The sequence below is a fragment of the Silurus aristotelis genome, assembly GCF_946808225.1.
Source record: "Silurus aristotelis genome assembly, chromosome: 6".
Taxonomy (NCBI): Eukaryota; Metazoa; Chordata; class Actinopteri; order Siluriformes; family Siluridae; genus Silurus; species Silurus aristotelis.
In genome coordinates, this window is record NC_139579.1 from 20,676,700 (window position 1) to 20,696,854 (window position 20,155).

Consider the following 20,155-nt stretch of genomic DNA (forward strand, 5'->3'; position numbering starts at 1 on the left):
TCACAAGTTTTGAATGACCATGCAGTAAATGTCTTCATGATAGATAATGGCAATAAGTGATCATTTGCATCATTCATGTGAATAAAAGTGCTTTTTACAAAGAATAATAATGATTGAAAAATTCAATGGCATTCATTGTTTCGAGGAGGAAAATCTACATCACTACATATACAGTATATCATTGCACATATTCTTACACACACACACACACACACACACACACACACACACACACACACACACGCGCGTACGTGTGTGTGTGTGTGAGAATGAGTAATGTTACAGGGAGCTAGATGATTGTATGTTGTCTGTTATACATAGGGTATGCTGCAGTTGAGCACGAAGAGAGGAGGCCTTCCGTAAGACAGACTTCATGCTACATTGACTGGCATTGATGCTTTTTAGCCTCTTACAGACACACGCTCATGCGTGACATTGAGCATTATTTGTTTCACTCCAAAAAAAAAAAAAAAAAGACAGAAAGGATTGTTTGAAAAGAGACAGGAGAAGAAGAAAAGATTTACAGAGAACTGTTTTCTTTCCACTCATCAGTGCCAAGTAGCTTGAGTGAACGGGCAAATGCAAAATCCTAACGTGAAGTTTTTTCATCTTTAACAGCGATTTTGGATCCTTTATAGCAAGCGTGTCAGTCCTTTGGAATGTGCTATGTGTTATAATCGAGACTTTCCATCATCATTCAATCATTAGAAATCATCAAGCTTGTCTCATTGAGGCAGACGTCATTAAACAGCTTTACATCCTATAAAAGCAGTTGTTACGAAATCCTGTCTTAATTATGGCTACCATATTTTCTAAGCACTTTTCGCTGTATATTCTTTATAGTATGACTTTTATAGTCATCGTCAAACAGTGTAGAATCATCAAACAGTGTTCGGCTGCTTTTTTTTTTATTTTTATGATGTGTCTTTTAAAGGTTCCAAACATATAAGTGTGTTCTATAGCCCGAGTTCACATAAGTATATAAGCACACCCCTAGTAGTGCTAATATAGCACTTAGCACTTCAGTAATGGATTTCGAGTTTATCTACATGCAGGGTGTGGCCTGTCTCTCACCCTACTGCAGTTAGCCATAATGAATGCATTTCCAAATTAAATGGGATTTTTTTTTTCATTATTTTCTTTTGCACATCCCACTGTATTGATTTGCTTGTGATGCCCCTTGAACTTGACCTCACTCATGTTGCTCAATGTCAATAATCTTGTCCTCTTCCACATGTCCTCGATGGAGGAAGATATCGATAGAGGCATTTAGTATGGAGGACTCCCAGGATTCAGCGATCCATACACATTTTAAAGCAGTCAGTGTTGGTAACTTCTTGTTAGCACTTTAAGATGTTTTTTTAGAAAGGTGGCAAAGTGGAGGTGACCTTAGTATGATCAGAAGTCATCAGAGGAAGATGGGGTTTTTAGGTGAGATAGATAGATAGATAGATAGATAGATAGATAGATAGATAGATAGATAGATAGATAGATAGATAGATAGATAGATAGATAGATAGATAGATAGATAGATAGATAGATAGATAGTTGCATATAGTAGCATTATGCAAATAAACAATGTGCAAGATATAAATATATGTACAGTATAAATATTTTATAGGCAGTGAATATGTGAAGTAGATTTTAAGTAAATAACAGGATATATAATCTTTATAGCCACTTTCATAGCATTTATTGTATTGCAAGTGAAAACTTTTAAAATAATGTCTATGAAAATTAAAAATGTCAGGGAAGTATACAGTGTCCCTCCTACTGTGGAAAAAATAACCAATATATTTGTTGTTAATTATCTATTAGCAAAGCCATTGATAGCAAAGGCCTTTAAAGAAGTAAATGTTTCCTCTCATGTGTGTTTATTGCATATTAGGGCAGTCAAAAGAATTACAGCTGACGGCTCTGTAACATCAGAAATGTCAGTATCTATTGGCTGTTCCAAAGAATAAAATTAATTGCCAAAAATTATGATCGCAAATGAAAGAAATCATCAACACTTGACTTTAGAACACTGAGGTGAAAACATTCACTAAAACATTTTTGGGTTTTTTTTTTTCTTTGTGAAGTGACTTCTTACTCTTCACAAACTTGATGCCTCTTTACTTTGGCCTCTCAGATCTGTTTGCATGATGGCTACAGTTTTACAAAAGCATTGGTTTTAAATGATTCATGTTCCTTTGTATGATGGTTGTGTGTTCTTCTCTCTCTCTCTCTCTCTCTCTCTCTCTCTCTCTCTCTCTCTCTCTCTCTCTCTCTCTCTCTCTCTCTCTCGAACACACTGCATGTTTTGATCATTTTTAATGAAGCGTGAGTGGGCAGTACTTGTCATGCAGCATCTTTGTCCCGGCCCTCTTATATCACTATCTGATACAGTGGGCTCTGGCCATGATAAGAGGAAATAGCAGGTTGATAAATACCAAATCACTTGAAGCTTTCAACTGACAATTGTGTTTCCCTGAAAGCTTCTTCAGGTGTCTGTGCTCATTCCATATTCTATATTACATATTTGCAGATTTTCACTCAGAAATTGTTGCACTTCCTGTACACATGTATATGTAGAGATAATACATGTTGCAAACCACATTCATCATTGATGATGTAATGTTTCCTCTTTGTTTAAGCAGTTTTCTGAGACTGCTTCTAATATTATTGGCGTAAGTAATTTGTTTTATTCTTGCTTTCTTGAATTTAATGTTAACGTCACATTTATTAATGAGTTATCCTAATAATAATGAATTATTACATAAAATATATCAGTTTATCAATCATTCAGACATAGTAATCATCAAGCTTGCCTCAGTGAGGTCGACATCATTAAACAGCATTACGTACTATAAAAGCAGTTGTTATAAAAATTCTGTCTAATTATATCTACCAAATTTTGCAGCACTTTTTGCTGTATATTCTTAATATTTTGGCATTTTGGTAATTTATTTATGAATCATGTTTAATAATTCATTATTACATAAACTATATCAGTTGATCATTTTGTCTATGTAATAGTCTAATAATAGTTAGTATGTTGTAAATATAATGCTATATATTTATAAAAGTACTGTAAATATAATGAAAAACAATGATAAATTTTAATCAAATTTTATGTATTTACTAAAGAATATTTTTTTTATTCATTTTACATGTAATGTAGTTTAATTTGTTACAATCTGTATTTATCGAATGCTGAAGAAGTTATTATTAAGAATGGCTGTAGTTATGTAATGAAGCACACTATAAAATATATTATAATGATTATGCATTTTTAAAATTTACTCCCTAATTTATTTTCAGACACTGAATTTTCCCTACCACACAACTGCTACTAATCAGGGAGGGCAAAGTTTACCATCATGCTTCTTCAAATGCATGTTAAACCAAAACGACCTACCACACTGCAGCGTAACTCACTCAGAGCTGGGATTGAGTCTATGTGTCCCCTTACTTACCGGGACCAGGGCCAGTTTTGCTTTTTGAACTCGTGGCAAAGCCCTGGCATCGCACCCATGAGCTCTAGACAAAAGAGTGAATGCTTTTCTTTTGTGTCATTCAGGAGCTCATTTTATTTCATTTATACTATTGCAATTTGCTCAACAATTACTTTACTTTTACTTTACTTTATTGATAAGCAATGATTGATAAAATATCGCAAATGATCGTTCTTTTCAGTTATAAATTGCAAATACTATATATATATGTTTTATACAATATGATTGTCAGGTCTGAAATCCACTCCTATTATAATAATAGAGCAAAAGCAGACAGAAGGCAGTGCCACAAAGTGAGGATGAAAAAGTGTAGAGGGCATGTCTGTAAGCGCTGTCATTAATGCCGAAACGAAGCTGCTTTAAAATTTCATGATATAAAGGAGGAGAAAGATGAACATGGATTATTAAACTCATCATCATGAAAACTTAAACCAGTCAAAGGCATTAAAAGAAACTAATTAAAACAAATGCTTCAACCTCCATCACCGTGGCCATGACTTATTCAGGAACATGTGAGCAGTGTGCGATTGGGAACCATCATTATGAATTATTTAATGCTTTTTACTCAGAGAAAATATTAGGGATGGGTTACAGAACCGAAGGAGAAAAATGTACATTTCGAATAGGATCAAGAGCAAAGGGAGTGTGGATATGGTAAATACACATCTGATTGGCTTTTTCTACACTCATTTTAGTGGGTAAATAACTTGTAAAGAACAAACGTTTGAATCCAATCAGAGCAGTTAATATAGATCAAATAGGGCCTGAAAAATTGGAAGTTGCTTTATGCATTAATAAACACCACATTGATGAATTGATGAATAATCTGAGTAGTTTATTTATCACTTTGTGTTTTAGGTAGGGAATATGCTCCTACAAATACAGTATATGTTCACAAATGTAATGTTAATACATTATACATCTAAACTTTCTTTCTTCACATTTCTATGGTTGTTTTTTTCTTTTCTTTTGTTCTTTTCTCCAACAGTGAGATTTTCCTAATTAAAATTATCCATAAATTTTTCCGTCGTTCATCTCAAGACAACGAAAGGTCTGATTGCCAATAAAAGTTAGTAGTAATTTTTCTTCTCTCTGATTTGTTCATTTTTGGATGGCTAACCCCTGAAAGATTTAGGTTTCTCATATTTGCAAGTCAAGACTAACCTTGCAGAAGCAGCCACTGTAGAGGGAAGAATATGCAATTTTATTGACCCCTAGCCTAAGCTGCAACTGGATCTCCAATAGAAATGGTTTAGTTTTTGCTGTTGTAAAATCCTATGTTACAGGAAACTTACTCTCTCTAGTGATAGTTATAGTGGGTGTGTTAATGCTCTGATAGAAAAGAGTCTCGTTTTAGTTTAGTGCATGTGCTTTTCATTACACTCATACAAGTGAATAAAAGAAGTAAGAAAGTCCTGCATCTCCTTATGCACCATTTTGCTGCAGTAATAGGGAAGTGAGAAGAAAACTCATTTATACAATCTAATGCAGTTTTTCTGTCTATTGCACATGTAGGTGTGTGTGTGTGTGTGTGTGTGTGTGTGTGTGTGTGTGTGTGTGTGTGTGTGTGTGTGTGTGTGTGTATAGTCGTGTATGTGAACGGTGTAGCGTTCAGCACTAATTGGAGTGTGTCTAGAGGCCTATCAATTAAGCCCTGTTGTGTCTCACTCTGTGAGGAAGCTAGCCTGTCTAATGAGAGGAGACATGGAGGAAAGATGGAGGCAAATGAACGGAGAGAACAGGGGAGAAATCTGACATTGTTGCGCTGTTAAGCACTAAATCAAAGTAATTAGAATCAGAAAGGGGGTGGGGGGGGATTGTTTGAACTCGTAAACATCATTTCAGGTTTCCATCACCCAATAAATAGGCACCGATTCGCGTGTCGGCGAAAAAAAAAATGTGTCCCCTTTCTTTGGAGGATCGTAATGTTTTCAAATCCATGTTTTGTTTTCAAGAGCTGCAAAAAACATCAAATGTTCCCGACGCGAAATGTTGTGGTCTTGGGAATAATCGAGGGGTTGGAGTCAGAGTGCTTTATCTAGCGGTAGATTAGTATTCTGAGCTCGTAGCGCTGATTCAGTTACCAAAGTGGATCTAAGATCCAAATCTCGCTCTTTTGTTGTGGCCCTCACAACAGCTCTTGATGTGAGCGAATGATCTTCCCAAGCTGATGAAAACACATCCGCAGTGCTGCTAAAACCCGGGCGAGGGCCTGGTCAATTGGTGCAGCCCCTCAGTGAATACTTTTCCTGTGCGTTTGGGTGTGTGTGTTGAGCGTGTTTGTGTGCATCTGTGTGTATGCATATGTGTGTGTGTGTGTGTGTGTGTGTGTAGCTGGATTATACAACTTCACCATTGTGGCGTTGTCGGCAGTGACAGTGTCCACCGGCTCCCGACCGTGAGCACTTTGACAGCTTGATGAATTAAGGCTGACACTTGCCAAAATAGCTGTCGCTGGTGCCAGCTGCCAGTTGAGCATTTACACTCTGTTAATTGAATTGGCAATTTGTGTAACAGTACCTGCCCCTGAGCTTTGGTAAAGCAAGGGGCTGCCATTTAGCTCCGCTAATCCAAGACCAGGGAATAAGAACGCTAAGCTTCAGATGAAATTATTGCAGATTTAAAATGACAGTCAGGGGCCATGTTGCCAATTTCCCATTAAATGAGAAATAAATTAACAATAGCAATAATGTTGACTTATAAAACCGAAAGTTAAATTGACTTTCAAATAGTGCAGCGGTTTGAAATTGCCACGGTGCCAAGAATCAAATTGCATATATTGCTTCCTTTGCACCGAACGCTGTTTGTAGCATGGCAGTATTAAGCACCGGCATTAAATATTGAAAACGTTAAATGGAAACGGATATTTTCTCATAATAAAATGGCATTATTCTGTATCAGGGTAGTCCTTACGCCATTTGCATCTACATGAATTTGAGTCAAGGACTTTTGAATAATGCACCTTTGCCATCCCGTAGGGGAGAAATGGCGATACTTTAAGACGGAATAATTTCAGGCTGAGAACTGAAGAATGCCCCGAGTGCACCTGTATTCAACAAATTACTGTTTAATACCTATGAAGTCTCATAACGTTCTAATTATTTACCACAGTGCAACACAACAAAAACTAGTCCTGTAACTCCTATTCCTCACTCAATTTACTGGTTTCATTGTAGATACTTAATAATCCAGAGTTACAGAATGCTACACTTTGAGATGAATAATCGAATAATAATAAAAAAAAAAAAAAACCTTTGTGGAGTCATATTTCTCACCATGTTTGTATGGTGCTAGATTTGATTCATTTGCTTGTGCTTCCTTCCTATTTTTTGTTTTATTTCTGCTCAACCTGCCGTGTGACGGCACTAAAGCGGGGAAGACGTACGACGCGAGACAGTGACAGAGCAGGCTCGTTGTAGCCCCCTGAACTTCTGCCAGCTTGCTCTTTGTGTAGCATTCATGAGCCCGAGCAGAAATGAAGCAGATTAATAGAGCATAATGCCCGAGATCGATATGTAATTATATTCATCTCCATGGCTGCTCAGGCACCTGTAGAGGAGCACTGAATCTCCAGCCAGGTCCTCTTCACACAGACCTGTCATACTCCTGCTCTGGACTGCCTCCAGGTCACACAGAGCTAGATATAGTGTGTGTGTGTAGGCGGGGATTGGATATTGTGATGGAGGTAGAGATTAGGTTTGAGAGCTCCTCCCCTGTTTGTGCTCTGTAAGCAAAAAGAATAGAGGAGGAATTTCCCAGATTCTAGAGGACGATGATGGGAAAAATCGTTCTTTTGGCTCTCACGGTTTGTTCCTGTTACATCTTTATCATGTCTCCTTTAGTGAAAAGCTTTCTGCAAATATATATTTTTTTTAAACTCACTGAAGCTTAAATCAAGGTCTTTGCTTTGGGATTTATTCTTCGTGTAATTTATAAAATCAGGTGAAAATCTTTTCTTAGCAGCTGATTACACCGAATGACCTGCACACCACCTCTGAATGTCACATTCATCATCTTTAGCGTTATCAGACTAATTCAGCCTTTGTACTTTTTGTTTCTCCAGTACTGTATTTGGCACATGGATGTGGATGTCACAGGGGGTCTGCGATGATGTGAGACAGCATGAGGCCGATGGACCATCTGTAGCTTAAGCACTGCTCCGAATGACTAATGCCAGCATCATTAAGAGCGGCACACCTCTGTTAGAGGCAGGGCTCGTTTCTGGCCTCCATTCTCATCGAAAGGGCCCGGTTTAACATTTTAACTTCTTTATTATAAAATATTAACCACTATCTAGTTTGGAGTTTTAAAAGATCCCCAAGGTCAAAGAATGTGCAGCACTCAGAGCAATCTGTGCCTGATTTCTATGCAGTGCTCATTCAAAGGCAAGGATCCTTGTGATGAGGGCTATTGTACAGGCAAAGAAGAATCATTTCCTCCTCTGAGTCTGCATGGCGATAGAGAGGATAATAATTGAAGTTGGTCAAGTGTGCTTTCATCTTCAATATTTTCTTCACTCATCTTATATGAGCTGCCTGTTTTAAGTTTGTGTGTGTATGTGTGTGCACAACGTAGAATATAGAATATAAAGGTATGTATTTAATCACAACATTGACAAGAGAAGCCTACATTCTTTGTTGTTTCATCTCCTGTGTATGTGTGTGTGTGATATATATATATATGTGTGTGTGTGTGTGTGTGTGTGTGTGTGTGTGTGTGTGTGTGTGTGTGTGTGTGTGTGTGTGTGTGTGTGTGTGTATAAAATGTGTGTGTATACATACTTCTTTAGAAACACTTCGTATACCATCTTACTCGTACGATTATCAAATAAAACAGGGAAAATAGGATCTCTATGACTTTGAACATGGCATGGTTGTTGGTGCCAGATGGGCTGGTTTGAGTGTTTCAAATGCTGCTAATCTCTAGAGATTTTCACACACAACAGTCTCCAGATATTACAAAGAATGGTGAAAAAACAGTAAGCATTCTAGTAAACAGCAGTACTTTTGGTGTAAACTCATTGTTAATATGAGAGAGTCAAAACAGAATTGCCAGACTGGTTCAGAATGACATGAAGGCTACAGAAGCCCGAAGCAAACCACCTTTACAAGTGTGGTGAGCAGAAATGCATTGTAAAGACGCTTTATCTAGATAAAAAACAACAGACATCATGTTCGGTTTTACAGAGGATTTAAAAAATTAGACTCATTGAACAATTGTTCTATAATTTTATTCAATATCAGCACATATTTTCAAATGCAAATCTTTTTCTAAAACATTTTGTATATAAAATAATTAATAATAAATATTTTAAAAAAGACTGAGAAACTCAATCTGAAACATACTATCATGATATAAAGAACAAAATAGTAACTGAGTAAACAGATATTATAGTAATGGATAGAATCTGAAATGGATAGACTCAGTTTATATGCATATTACATAATAAAAATAACAATATTATAATAATAATAATCAATGTACTAAATATTGAATCCTCAATTTCCATTCTGGTTAAATACAAAAATCTTTTTGACTGAGGTAAAAAGGTTGTAACTTGTTAATAATGTTGATGTGCACACTTTACACATCCTTCCAGCCTCACACAACCTTCTCACATGACCTTTTTGCTTATATTCAGGCTCACTCTCAAAAGATTAAAATCATCTAAGGATTCAATAACTCTTCAGCATATATTAATAAAGCTGTAAAATTTAACGATGAATAATTATTTTGCTGACAGAGCTGATGTGAAGAGTGTTAGTTAGATAAAGCTTTAAGACATGGAGATTTATACTGCTGCGGTATATTTGGCTTTCTGGGAAAAAAATTAATAAATAAAAGAAAGAAACGGACATGGAGAATCATGTGAACTGGGTCTGCCCTCTCTGGCTGAGTTGGGTTTGTTTTTGGGGTGTAACAGCTCCCTCTACTGTGAGTTAGCACTCTGTCCCACTGGCTGCGCTTTGTTTGTTCTCTGTCCTGCAGTGCTGCCACTGACCTGCCTGCTGAGTGTGCCTCTGTCTTGTCCCCTCTTGCTTTGTGCTATTGTGGCCTTGCGTATCCTCCGGGTCTGACTCAGGCTGAAGCGCTGAGAGCATAACCGGAGGGGATAGCAGTGTTTGCCCTGAGCCTCTCTATAGGACAGGAGCATCTCATTGTGCAGTCTGTCCTCAACTCTTTTGCCATCTCCAGGGCCCTGCCATCTTCCCCTCTTGCCCAGCATACCCCTTCTTGCAATCCCCCCTCTGTACAGTTCTGTTTGCTCCTGGTCCTTTAGAGTCCTTAAAAGCCATTCAGCACTTTTATTACATCATTAATTGCATTCATTCAGCAACATTACCCGAACGCCTGGCTAAGCTTGGAAAATTAAGTACACAGAGCTTTGTTATAAAATTCTCAATAATGAGCTCTGGTGGGACATGGTCTGTTAAGTTTGAAATCACCCCAGGCCATTTTTTTTAGCTACACTGCTCTCAATGCCTGAGTCTGCTTTAAAGTGGAGACATGGAGAAAAAATGCCCTGAGGGTGTCATTCTCCAGGTGCTCCGCTGTTGAATAACTGTGCCGATATTATCCCTCATATAAACAGCAGGCTTTGCAGAGCTCTGTTTAGATGAATATGCAACACGGGCATGGACACAAGCCATAAGTAAGCTGTGATTTGCATCTGTCTATTTACAGTAGCAGGGGCTTAGTAACATTGGGGCAGAAGTGTTTGTTCAGCAGTTTACCATATCTGTTTAAATCACACTGGCAAATTCCATTTCCAAGTTCATTTGGAAGAGCTAAAGTAGGAGCATGCATGCATCTGCACGCCTACACACAATGCGCGTGCACACACACACACACACACACACACACACACACACACACACACACACACAAAGCGCACATCAGAACTGATAAATGTTTTTCTTTTTCTCAGCTATTGGCTCACAAAGAAGGAGGAGCCCCAGTGCAGTTGCCTCAGAGATCTTTGAGCCTCACCTGGGCAGCCACATCCTACAGGTAAGCGCATTCATATAGTTCATTGTACACTTGCGTACAAGCTCTCTTACACTTATACACATTTTCGGTTTTCAAGTTCAAGTGAAGGGAAAACGTAATGCTACTGCATTTTAAATCATTATATACAATAATGTACCTGTAACTTTGGGGTAGTATTCCTATTTACTATTATTTTATTATTATTATTATTATTATTATTATTATTATTATTATTATTATTATGAGTAGTAGTTGTTGTTGTTGTAATGATATTATTAGCAGTAGTAGTAATGGGTAAAATATAATCTTTCTCTTTTGTGTTTTATATCTCTTTGGTTAAAAATATAAAAAATTTTACCACATATGTTTACGAGAGAAAAACTACTAGTTTTGGCAATAATAAGGGTGCCAATATTTCTGCTGTTGACTGGGGGAGTAGAAATCAGAGTGAACGGATGTAGTGTCATCCTGAAATTTTTGAGTTAAGCATCTTTAGGGAGCAGTATATATATATATCTCCTAAACATGGTCAGGTATAAAATTTTAACTCCCACATGCTGTTAAATCTGCAGTCTTGCTTTTTTTTCTTACTTTTTTTTTATTATTGCTATTTCACAAATAGTGCATCTTTAAATAACTTGCTCTTGCTCCAATGCAATTTCCGATTGCTCATCTTCTTTTGTAACTGAAAAAGTTTGAGGCAGATGATGAACTTATCTTCTGCTAGGCTGTTAATATTTTTCCTGTATTCCTGTCTAGTTTTATTGTAAAAGTTGGGTTTCCTGACTTTTGTTGATTTGCACTATTATCCTGTGCTAAACTGCTGCCATGTGCCTCCTTTCTATTTATGACAAATGACTGCGGAAACGAAACAAATTAGATCGATCCAGGTAATCTGTTAACATAAAATAGATACTGTTCATTATTCTATTATTACCTGAGATTCAAAGTGGTTTAAATGAAATTTGATTACTTCTCAATATTTCTGTATTAATAATGGATAGATGCTGATGCCCAGGCTGACTGTTACTTTTTCCTCAGGATGTCTCAGAGGTCAAACACATATTAATCTATTACTTTGATTTCCATGTAAACAGAAACGCCTGGCTTTTCATTTAGGGAAAGATGTTTCTTTTTTTTTTTTTTTTTTTTTATGAAATCACGGCATAGAACAGATACTGGGTGACAGGGGACAGAGGAGACAGACATATGTGGAATCGTTGCACACTATTAAACGTGAGGTAAATTAGAAGTGACACCTCAGCACGTTTACCTGCGATGTGCAAGTAGACAGAAGCGCTCAGGGGAGCTGAGGAAAGGGATTTTCATCCCTCTACTACAAAAAAAGCTTCCCCCCCCCCCCATGTTGTACCAGAGCACCAATGTCCTGTCAGATTCTTTTAAATGACACAGAACCGAAAGTGCAATTTACACCAGTCACCTGTGTCCGGGAAGCGGATTAGGAATATTTAAATACCATGCCGCAGTTCCTGCACAGCCGCCGCGCTTTCCTCTATTCGACAGGTTAAGTGTCTGACAGGAAAGCGGAAATTTATAATTAACATCAATACCAGCCCTGGAAGTCTGTCGAGGCGTGGCCTTTCTCAAGGAAGGACTTGTTCCTGGCAAATTGTTCCCATTAATCTTCAGCTTAATTGATTGCAAAAAGTTTTAGGATGACATTTAAAAAAAAAAAGCATGCTTGGCTAGTGATTGATTTGGGGAAAATGAACTAATAATGGATGTGAGGCAGTTATTACCTGTTGAGTGGGCCTCTAATTTTAGACAGATTAGTCATTGTTTGATAGAGCTTAATAAAGAGAAAGGTGATGAGTTGCACTGTGGGTTCTTACCTGTAGTGAGAAGTGTGGGTCTGTGTGCACGCACACACACAGACACACACACACACACACACACACACACACACACACACACACACACACACACACACACACACACACAGCTGAGTTGATACAAAATGATACAAAAGTTTCCTATGCATATTTTATGACCATATATATTACTTATTATACAAATAATAGCAATATAGATTTAATTATTTATATGTTTGCCCTTTGTCCTCCATTGTGTTGTCATGAGGATAGGTTTGGTTGACTTGGGGAACAGGATGGCTACAAAAAGCTCTCCTTTGTTTACACACAGATACGCTGAATACTGAAAAACACTCAGTTTTGTCATCCCAGATAATCAGTTAGCTGATTTAATATGCAAGCTGTGTGAATGCAGCTGCTCTTGCATTTTCTCTCTCACTCACTCAATCTCACTCACTTTCTCGCGCTCTCTAACTATTTCGCGTTCTTTTTCTTCCCACCACTGTGCAATGTTTATTGTCATGGCAGACATATACATTGGATTGCGCACGTGTGTGTGGCTCCATGTTACTGTTTCATGCACACCAATGACATCTTCAAGTTCCTTTGCCCTGCCTTTTAATATTTCATCCCTGTGTGTGTGTGTGTGTGTGTGTGTGTGTGTGTGTGTGTGTATGTGTATGTGTGTGTGTGTGTGTGTGTGTGTGTGTGTGTGTGTGTGTGTGTGTGTGTGTGTGTGTGTGTGTATACAGCTGTGAGAGGTTATGAAATGGGCACTGACAGTGGACCAGTGCTTCCACATGAATGGCCATACATGTTTTTTTTTTATATTACAGAGTTCAGTTACTACTTTACTTTAGTTGCTACTAAAGATAAACCACAACATTTATCATTTAACAAGATCAGGATTAAATGAATCATTACAGAATTAAAACTGACTGAAAAGTTTTTATTATTAATACAAGTGTGTGTGTGTGTGTGTGTGTGTGTGTGTGTGTGTGTGTGTGTGTGTGTGTGTGTGTGTGTGTGTGTGTGTGTGTGTATGTAAGATTTCAATGGTGTACTTTTGTGATGCTAGGAATAAAAAACAAAGGGGACGCTGCTATTGGAACATAATCACTGATAATGTGAGGTGTATCTATTGCATCAGTTTTATATCAATAGGAAAATTGATATCAATTATGGATATTTGTAGCAATTATATATTAGTATACCTTTTTGAGATATTCTAAATCTAATGATCTGATAGTTATATGGTTATCGACTTGTGGATACTTGACCATCACCCCATATATGTTTTTTATATTAATTACAATTTTGAATACTCTATTGTGGCACAGGAAAAATTTTTTTATATATGTTATTTCTTAGCATATCCCAACTATGCTACTAAAGAACGACACTAAGGGTCAGCCATATTACAGCACTCCTAGCTCACAAAGTTTTAAGGGCCTTACTCAAGAGCCCCAAGAGTGGTAGTTTGGCATGAACCCCCAACCTTCCTCACATTAACCCAGAGCCTTAACCATCATATGGTACCACCTTCTCACCTTCATATTGTTGCTACAAACTTGTAAGCAAAAACTTGTATCAAATATCATGGTATCCTGTAGCATTACAATTTCCCTTCACTGGAACTAAAAGGTCCAAATGTGGTTTAGCCCGGCAATGCTCATGTGCACAAAGTGAGCTCCATTAAGACATGGGCTGCAATGCTGATTGTGGAAGAACTCAAGTGACCTGCACAGAGCCTGGAACTCAACCCCACTGAACTTTGGGATGAATAAGAATGCCAGCTGCACTCCGTCTGTTTATAGCTTACATTATAGCATCTATTTTCACTGCTTCCCGTACTCGACTTTTGTTTTCCCTCTCATGAAGCTGATCTAGTCATGTTACTAAGAAATCCTCTGTCTTTACACTTTTCTTTTTAGACCGTTGTGAAGCTCTGAAACTGGAGAATGTCACTATAGCTACAATTACCTTTTTCCCTAAAAAGTAATATTAAAAAAACAAAATAATAATAGCACTACTGTCATAAACATCAAAGAATAAACAACACTTTTTGTTCTGTATTTTATGCACACACACACACACACACACACACACACACACACACACACACACACACACACACACATATATATATATATATATATATATATATATATATATATATATATATATATATATATATATATATATATATATATATATATATATATATATATATATGTAAACCCAGAATCTTTGGGAATGGTGCAACTCTGAAACATAACTTTAAACCCAGCTTTGTTCTTTAAATGTATAGTTTTGGGGAAAAGAATGAGAGAGGGATCAAAAAAGGAACAAAAACAGTGTTCTGTGCTTCATCCTCCTTTTGATGGCAGTGAAAAATTTGTCGGTGTAATTAAAATAAACACAAGCCTGTCCTTAATCTTACACCGCTTGAGAAAAGCAGGTGGTCCTGATTAGAGCGCAGGTGATGATCCAGGATGCTTCTTCGTCTCACTGCCTTCCTCTTTTCATTAAACAGTCTTTTTCCAAAAAAACAGATGGGAGCCAAGGAGAAAGGAATTTACATATACGTTGTGTTCTTTCTCATGGCTGTTCAGCGTTTTTGCAGATCTGATCTGTTAAGATGTGCAGTAAACAAATTGCAAGAACTTTAGTCTCTCTGCATAGCAGGGATTAGTTCTCATGCTGTTTGTTGCTTATAAAAGCAGCTTTCGCTTTTGATGTGTTTTAATGATAAAGGATGAAAAAAACGGTGTTGTTTTCTCTGAGGATGAAGGGTGGCTTCTGTTGATACAGAAGCTTAATTACAGCTAGCGCACTTGTGCGTGCATGCATGTGAGCTTCTTTCCACACCTGTAGAGAGTCGAGGTGAGAGGACTCCAAACACCCCCTAATGCGCCTCACATCTCCCGATCTCAAGGCCTGATCTTTTCTCAACTACCGTTCACTTGGTTTGCACGCGTCTTTGTTTGTGTTTGTTGTTTCCTGCCATCTTTGTTGTTCTCGACTCAGTGTCGTATGTGATAATGGAGCTCAGATTAAAAACGCACACGCACACACGCATAGTGGTTTTCAGAAGCCCTCGATCTCCGCACCGGCAGAAAGTGCAGTGACGACAGCTTCAGAAATGACAGCTGTTTACATTTGCATAACATCAAGGAGGAGCGAGGCGGGGTCTTCGAGGATGTGTGTGTGCAGCTGTCACAGTCTGTAATCACAGGTTGATTTGTGGTTCGCACCGATCACCATCGCCACTTCACCGTTCCTCTCGCTCCCCCGACAGCAGGCTGAAAAGAGAAAAGAGCGGCGAGTGAATCTTTTTTTTTTTTTACCCGGATGAGTAGCACCCCAGCCACACACACACACACACACACACACACACACACACATCATCCCCATCCATCAGCTGCTTTATTGACTGCAGGTCACATGGCTTTTGTTGGATTTCTACAGACCCTTAATGATGGAGGTTAATTGGGGAAATGTTGGAGATAGGCTTTGTGCTGAGTCTGGCTTCTGACAAAACTGTCCCACATGCGCCAAAGCTGAGACGTCTGTCCCACCCACCTGCTACTCACAGTGCTGCTCTATACTGTGTGTGTGTGTGTGTGTGTGTGTGTGTGTGTGTGTGTGTGTGTGTGTGTGTGTGTGTGTGTGTGTGTGTGTGTGTATGTGTGTGTGTGTGTGTGTGTGTGTGTGTATATGTATGTATAAATGTCTATTCATTTAAATGCATTTAATCTCTTAAACTCGCTCCACCGAGAAACATGCCGTTCCCTGTTAATCAAGTGTTCCTCACACGGTTTTCCAGGGCACTGAGGAATTCAATGGAATTGTATATAATTTCTAACAATCCCCTACTAGTGTGTAAATTGATGATAGAGCTCCTCAAATAAGGCTCTTCTGCATGCCATAGTTGTGCATGTCTTTGATCAAGATGGTTGTTGTTACTAATTAGCGAATTGCATGTCGTTTCACAAATGACACATCAGTAAGATGCAGACACAAAAGGATTATTTTCAGAATTGTGCTAAAAGGATGCGAAATATTTTTAGGATGACTCGAGTTTACAGATCGTGCCGGAAAGTCTTGATTATTAGAGACGATATGGTTTAGTGATCAGTTTTGATCAGTTTTGCAGATTTAATAAACCCCACCCTTTTTTAAATAAATTGAGAAAATAAGTCAAATTTTTCAGATTCATACAATGACATATAAGCAGTATTAATAAAAATAGCAGATAATATAATATGTAAAAAGAAAAACAGCAATGTAGAGAAATGACTTTGGTGCCAACCCTTCTTGAGGTTATTGCGTTATTATTGCTATTTGATATTAATGTTGTACATTACATTTTATTTATTCCTTTCTTTAATGCTTCCAATAAGCTTTTATTTATTGTGGATAACATCTTGGCTGACCGGTACTCATAAATAAAGCTGTATTTGCCTTAAATCTTGCAGCTTGTTTGGAATCGAATTTGAAATGTTTATAATTCTGAAATAATCATATATAAATGAATATTCATTCATAGATTTTTATTATTGTTTTTTTTTTTTTTTACATCATGTTACTTACACTTACACAGAGTGCTTTTGAAATACACCTACCCATCAGTATGAAGAGATCAAAATGTCATCAAAAGTAAATACACTGTCTGGTTCACATTTGTGTCATGCCATCAAATTATATTATTGCTTATTATTATTGACATCCAGACTATTGTGGATTATGCCTGTTTCTTTTTTTGTTTTGTTTTTTTCTTTAATGTGATAAACAATAAATAGTTGTTATTGGCCATTTGGTAATATATAATATTGAATTATATTTCCACTACAAATTAGGTTTTAAAAATGTCATGTAAATTTAATGTAATAACACAATAAATGTGTTATATTTTGGCGTACTAAAAATGTTATATATTTATATAAATGTCCACTGTGTCAGCTTTAGTCTTGCTGTGCCTGATGCACGTGCCACGTACATTTTCATCAGGATTTAGGACGTGTGGATGTGTGGAGGAAAAAACGTTTTCAAACATGTCCATCACAGAAGTGGAGAGAAGAGTCCATTTGAGTGGGCTGAAGGTCAGCACGCTGCGCTTTTAGCCCCGCTATTTAGATCAGCTGTCGAAGTAGTGCGGGAGTTTCTCCTTTGTTGACTAATTTGCTGTTGAAAGCAAACATGTCAGCGCTCTTCCTGCCGTGGTTCACTAGCTTGCATAACATAATGGGAGCAGAATTTACATATCCATAAACACACACACACCACACATGCACACACAAACCAGAATTTACTTGATCTTATCTCTGGCTTGGATAGGTTTCTGACAGACCATCATTTATGACGCTGTCCAGCCCAACTCGAGCCTCCACTCGTCTATTACACTCATCCTCTTCCTCTCCTTCTTTCTCACTCTATATTTGGATTTGTTATGCCTCTGTGCCATTCAACACATGTCTTTCTTGTAGAAGAGACAGCAGCACTCAGGACAGGGTGCACACCAAGCAGACACTGTTCTTCAGCACTCATGCAGATGAGGCGTAAACTAACACAAGGGGTTTCAATTTTCCAAAGCAGCTTGTTGTCAATCTACAGACTTGAACTTTGGGACTTATAGAGTAAGATCACAGCAGGGAAACTATCTTTTTTTTATACTTAGCAATTTTACAATTAAGAGCTTGTTAGTATGATTGTTAGTTGGTCATCGTTAGTATTATGTTAATGTATTTTATGTTCTTGTCATTATTATTATTACTATTATTAATATTTTGGAATGCAAGGTTAAAACTATGCTCACAGTTTCTGCAAGTAGTTCTTTCACTTGTAGGTCCTAAAATAGTATTACATTATTCAATTGTATTTGTATAGCACTATTCATCCATGACCATTGCCCCATAGCACAGAAATAAATAGATTATCAATATACATTTATAAATTCATCAGTCAGTAAGCCAGGCGAGACAGTGGCCAGAACTCAGATTGTATAATGAAGAAACCTTGAGACTCAAAAGGGAAACCATCCTCTTTATTATTTAACTGATGTATGCAAAAAAACAATAAAGCAGCCATAGTAGATATAGTGATTTATCATTCACACCTTTGGATATTTGTATCCAGAACAAGTTAAATGCTGAGCTGAGCTCACTGCTTTCTGATCAGTAGTACCTTATTGATACCACTGATTTGAACCTACCAAATCTGTTGTGCTACTGGTTGGCTATGCATATTTCAGCATTTAGTTTGTGTTTCACTCCCAAATTTTTTGCACTGTAAATTCAGTGATTGTCTCGAGTAATAAAATTGTGTCTTAGTTGAGCTTCCACAGACAAACCGTGTGACTGCGGCTTGGTAGTGTGTAAAAGTGAATGTCTATATTTTGGGTGTAATCATGTACACATATAATCAGCAATTTAGAGTCTACAGAAGAATCAAGTCAGTCTGAGCAGGTGGTAAGCATGCGTGTGTGTGTGTGTGTGTGTGTGTGTGTGTGTGTGTGTGTCTTAACTTGCATGTATGAAGTGACATTGTGCTGGTATGTGTGTATATATATATATATATATATATATATATATATATATATATATATATATATATATATATATATGTGTGTATATATATATATATATATATATATATATATATATATATATATATATATATATATATATATATATATATATATATATATATAAAATGTGGTAGTGTGTGAGAGAGAGACTCCAGGTGGCTGGTGTAGGCAGGTGTGATGTGAGCTCTCCTGTCACTGGGCTGCAGGTGTTAACTGGCCACAGGTATTAACAGAGGGTGTATAGCAGCTGCTCCAGTTACACACACAGCTCCAGTGGAACGGATGAATGCAGGACATGAAGCATGCTTAAGGACACGGCAGCATGCAGATATGTATTCACGCCGTATTTCTTAGCGCTCGCCGTTGGCTGTTGATGTATAAGCCCTCCCTGACCTTTGGCATGTTGCTTTAGGCACGTTAGCCTGCATGCTAATGCACGGGATCTATTTTCTACTGTATATTCTGCAGCCTTTATTCTCGGCTCGCTGTCAATAACACTCCTGTGGAAGCCTGACCGGACGCCACTAAAGAATCCTGGGGAAAAAAGGTCAATGGGCAGTGTGAAGCCAGGCATTTTGATGATCCCTGCCTCTATTTTCCGTGCAGGGCCAGCGATTCATTAGCAATGGGAATTCGGATGGGGAGAAGGGGAGGGGAAAAAAATACGGCCTTATTATTTATGCAGTCAATAGCAAGGCTTGTCTGCATTCATAATTGTTTGATTTTATAGGCCAGTCTTTAAACAAACATTGTCTATGGTAATGTGCTGCCCTGATGGATGGGAAAGGTTTTCTCTGTGAATATCATTTGGATAATTAAAAATGACAGACCAAATCGCCCGCTGTCTTGACCCTCACTTTGTTTCCCGAGTGATGCCGCTGAGATGCTGATTGCTGTCAATCAGGAGTCTTGGGAGAATTGGGAAACGGGGGCAGCCATGAACCCTGACCTGCGCTGTTGATCTCAAATAGATAACAACCTTGAAATAGCGGCAGAATTTCAACTGGCCAGGAGACCAGAGCAGGACCGACTTCCCAAAAGAGCCACTTTGCTTTCTTCTTTCTCTTTGTCTTCCTTTTCCTGTTTCCCTCTCTTTCTCACTCCCTGTCTCTCTTACTTTTTGTTTTAACCTCTGCAGATATTCTCTCAGAATACACACAAATTAAAGCATTAATCTTCCAAACACAGAGGAAAGATTTCAGTTTATTGCGCAGGTTGTCAGCCACACTGGTTTCTTTACCTCTTTC

At 37.7% G+C, this 20,155-nt stretch overlaps 1 protein-coding gene across 4 annotated transcripts in view; it reads left to right on the forward strand.

Moving 5' to 3' along the window:
* npas3 (neuronal PAS domain protein 3) overlaps positions 1 to 20,155 on the forward strand; it is a 231,625-nt gene that overhangs the window by 105,619 nt on the left and 105,851 nt on the right. For all 4 annotated transcript variants that reach the window (XM_083544123.1, XM_083544124.1, XM_083544126.1 and 1 more), the window contains one exon: positions 10,426 to 10,508. In XM_083544123.1, the coding sequence (XP_083400249.1) occupies positions 10,426 to 10,508 (83 nt within the window). The remainder of the gene's footprint in view (positions 1 to 10,425; positions 10,509 to 20,155) is intronic.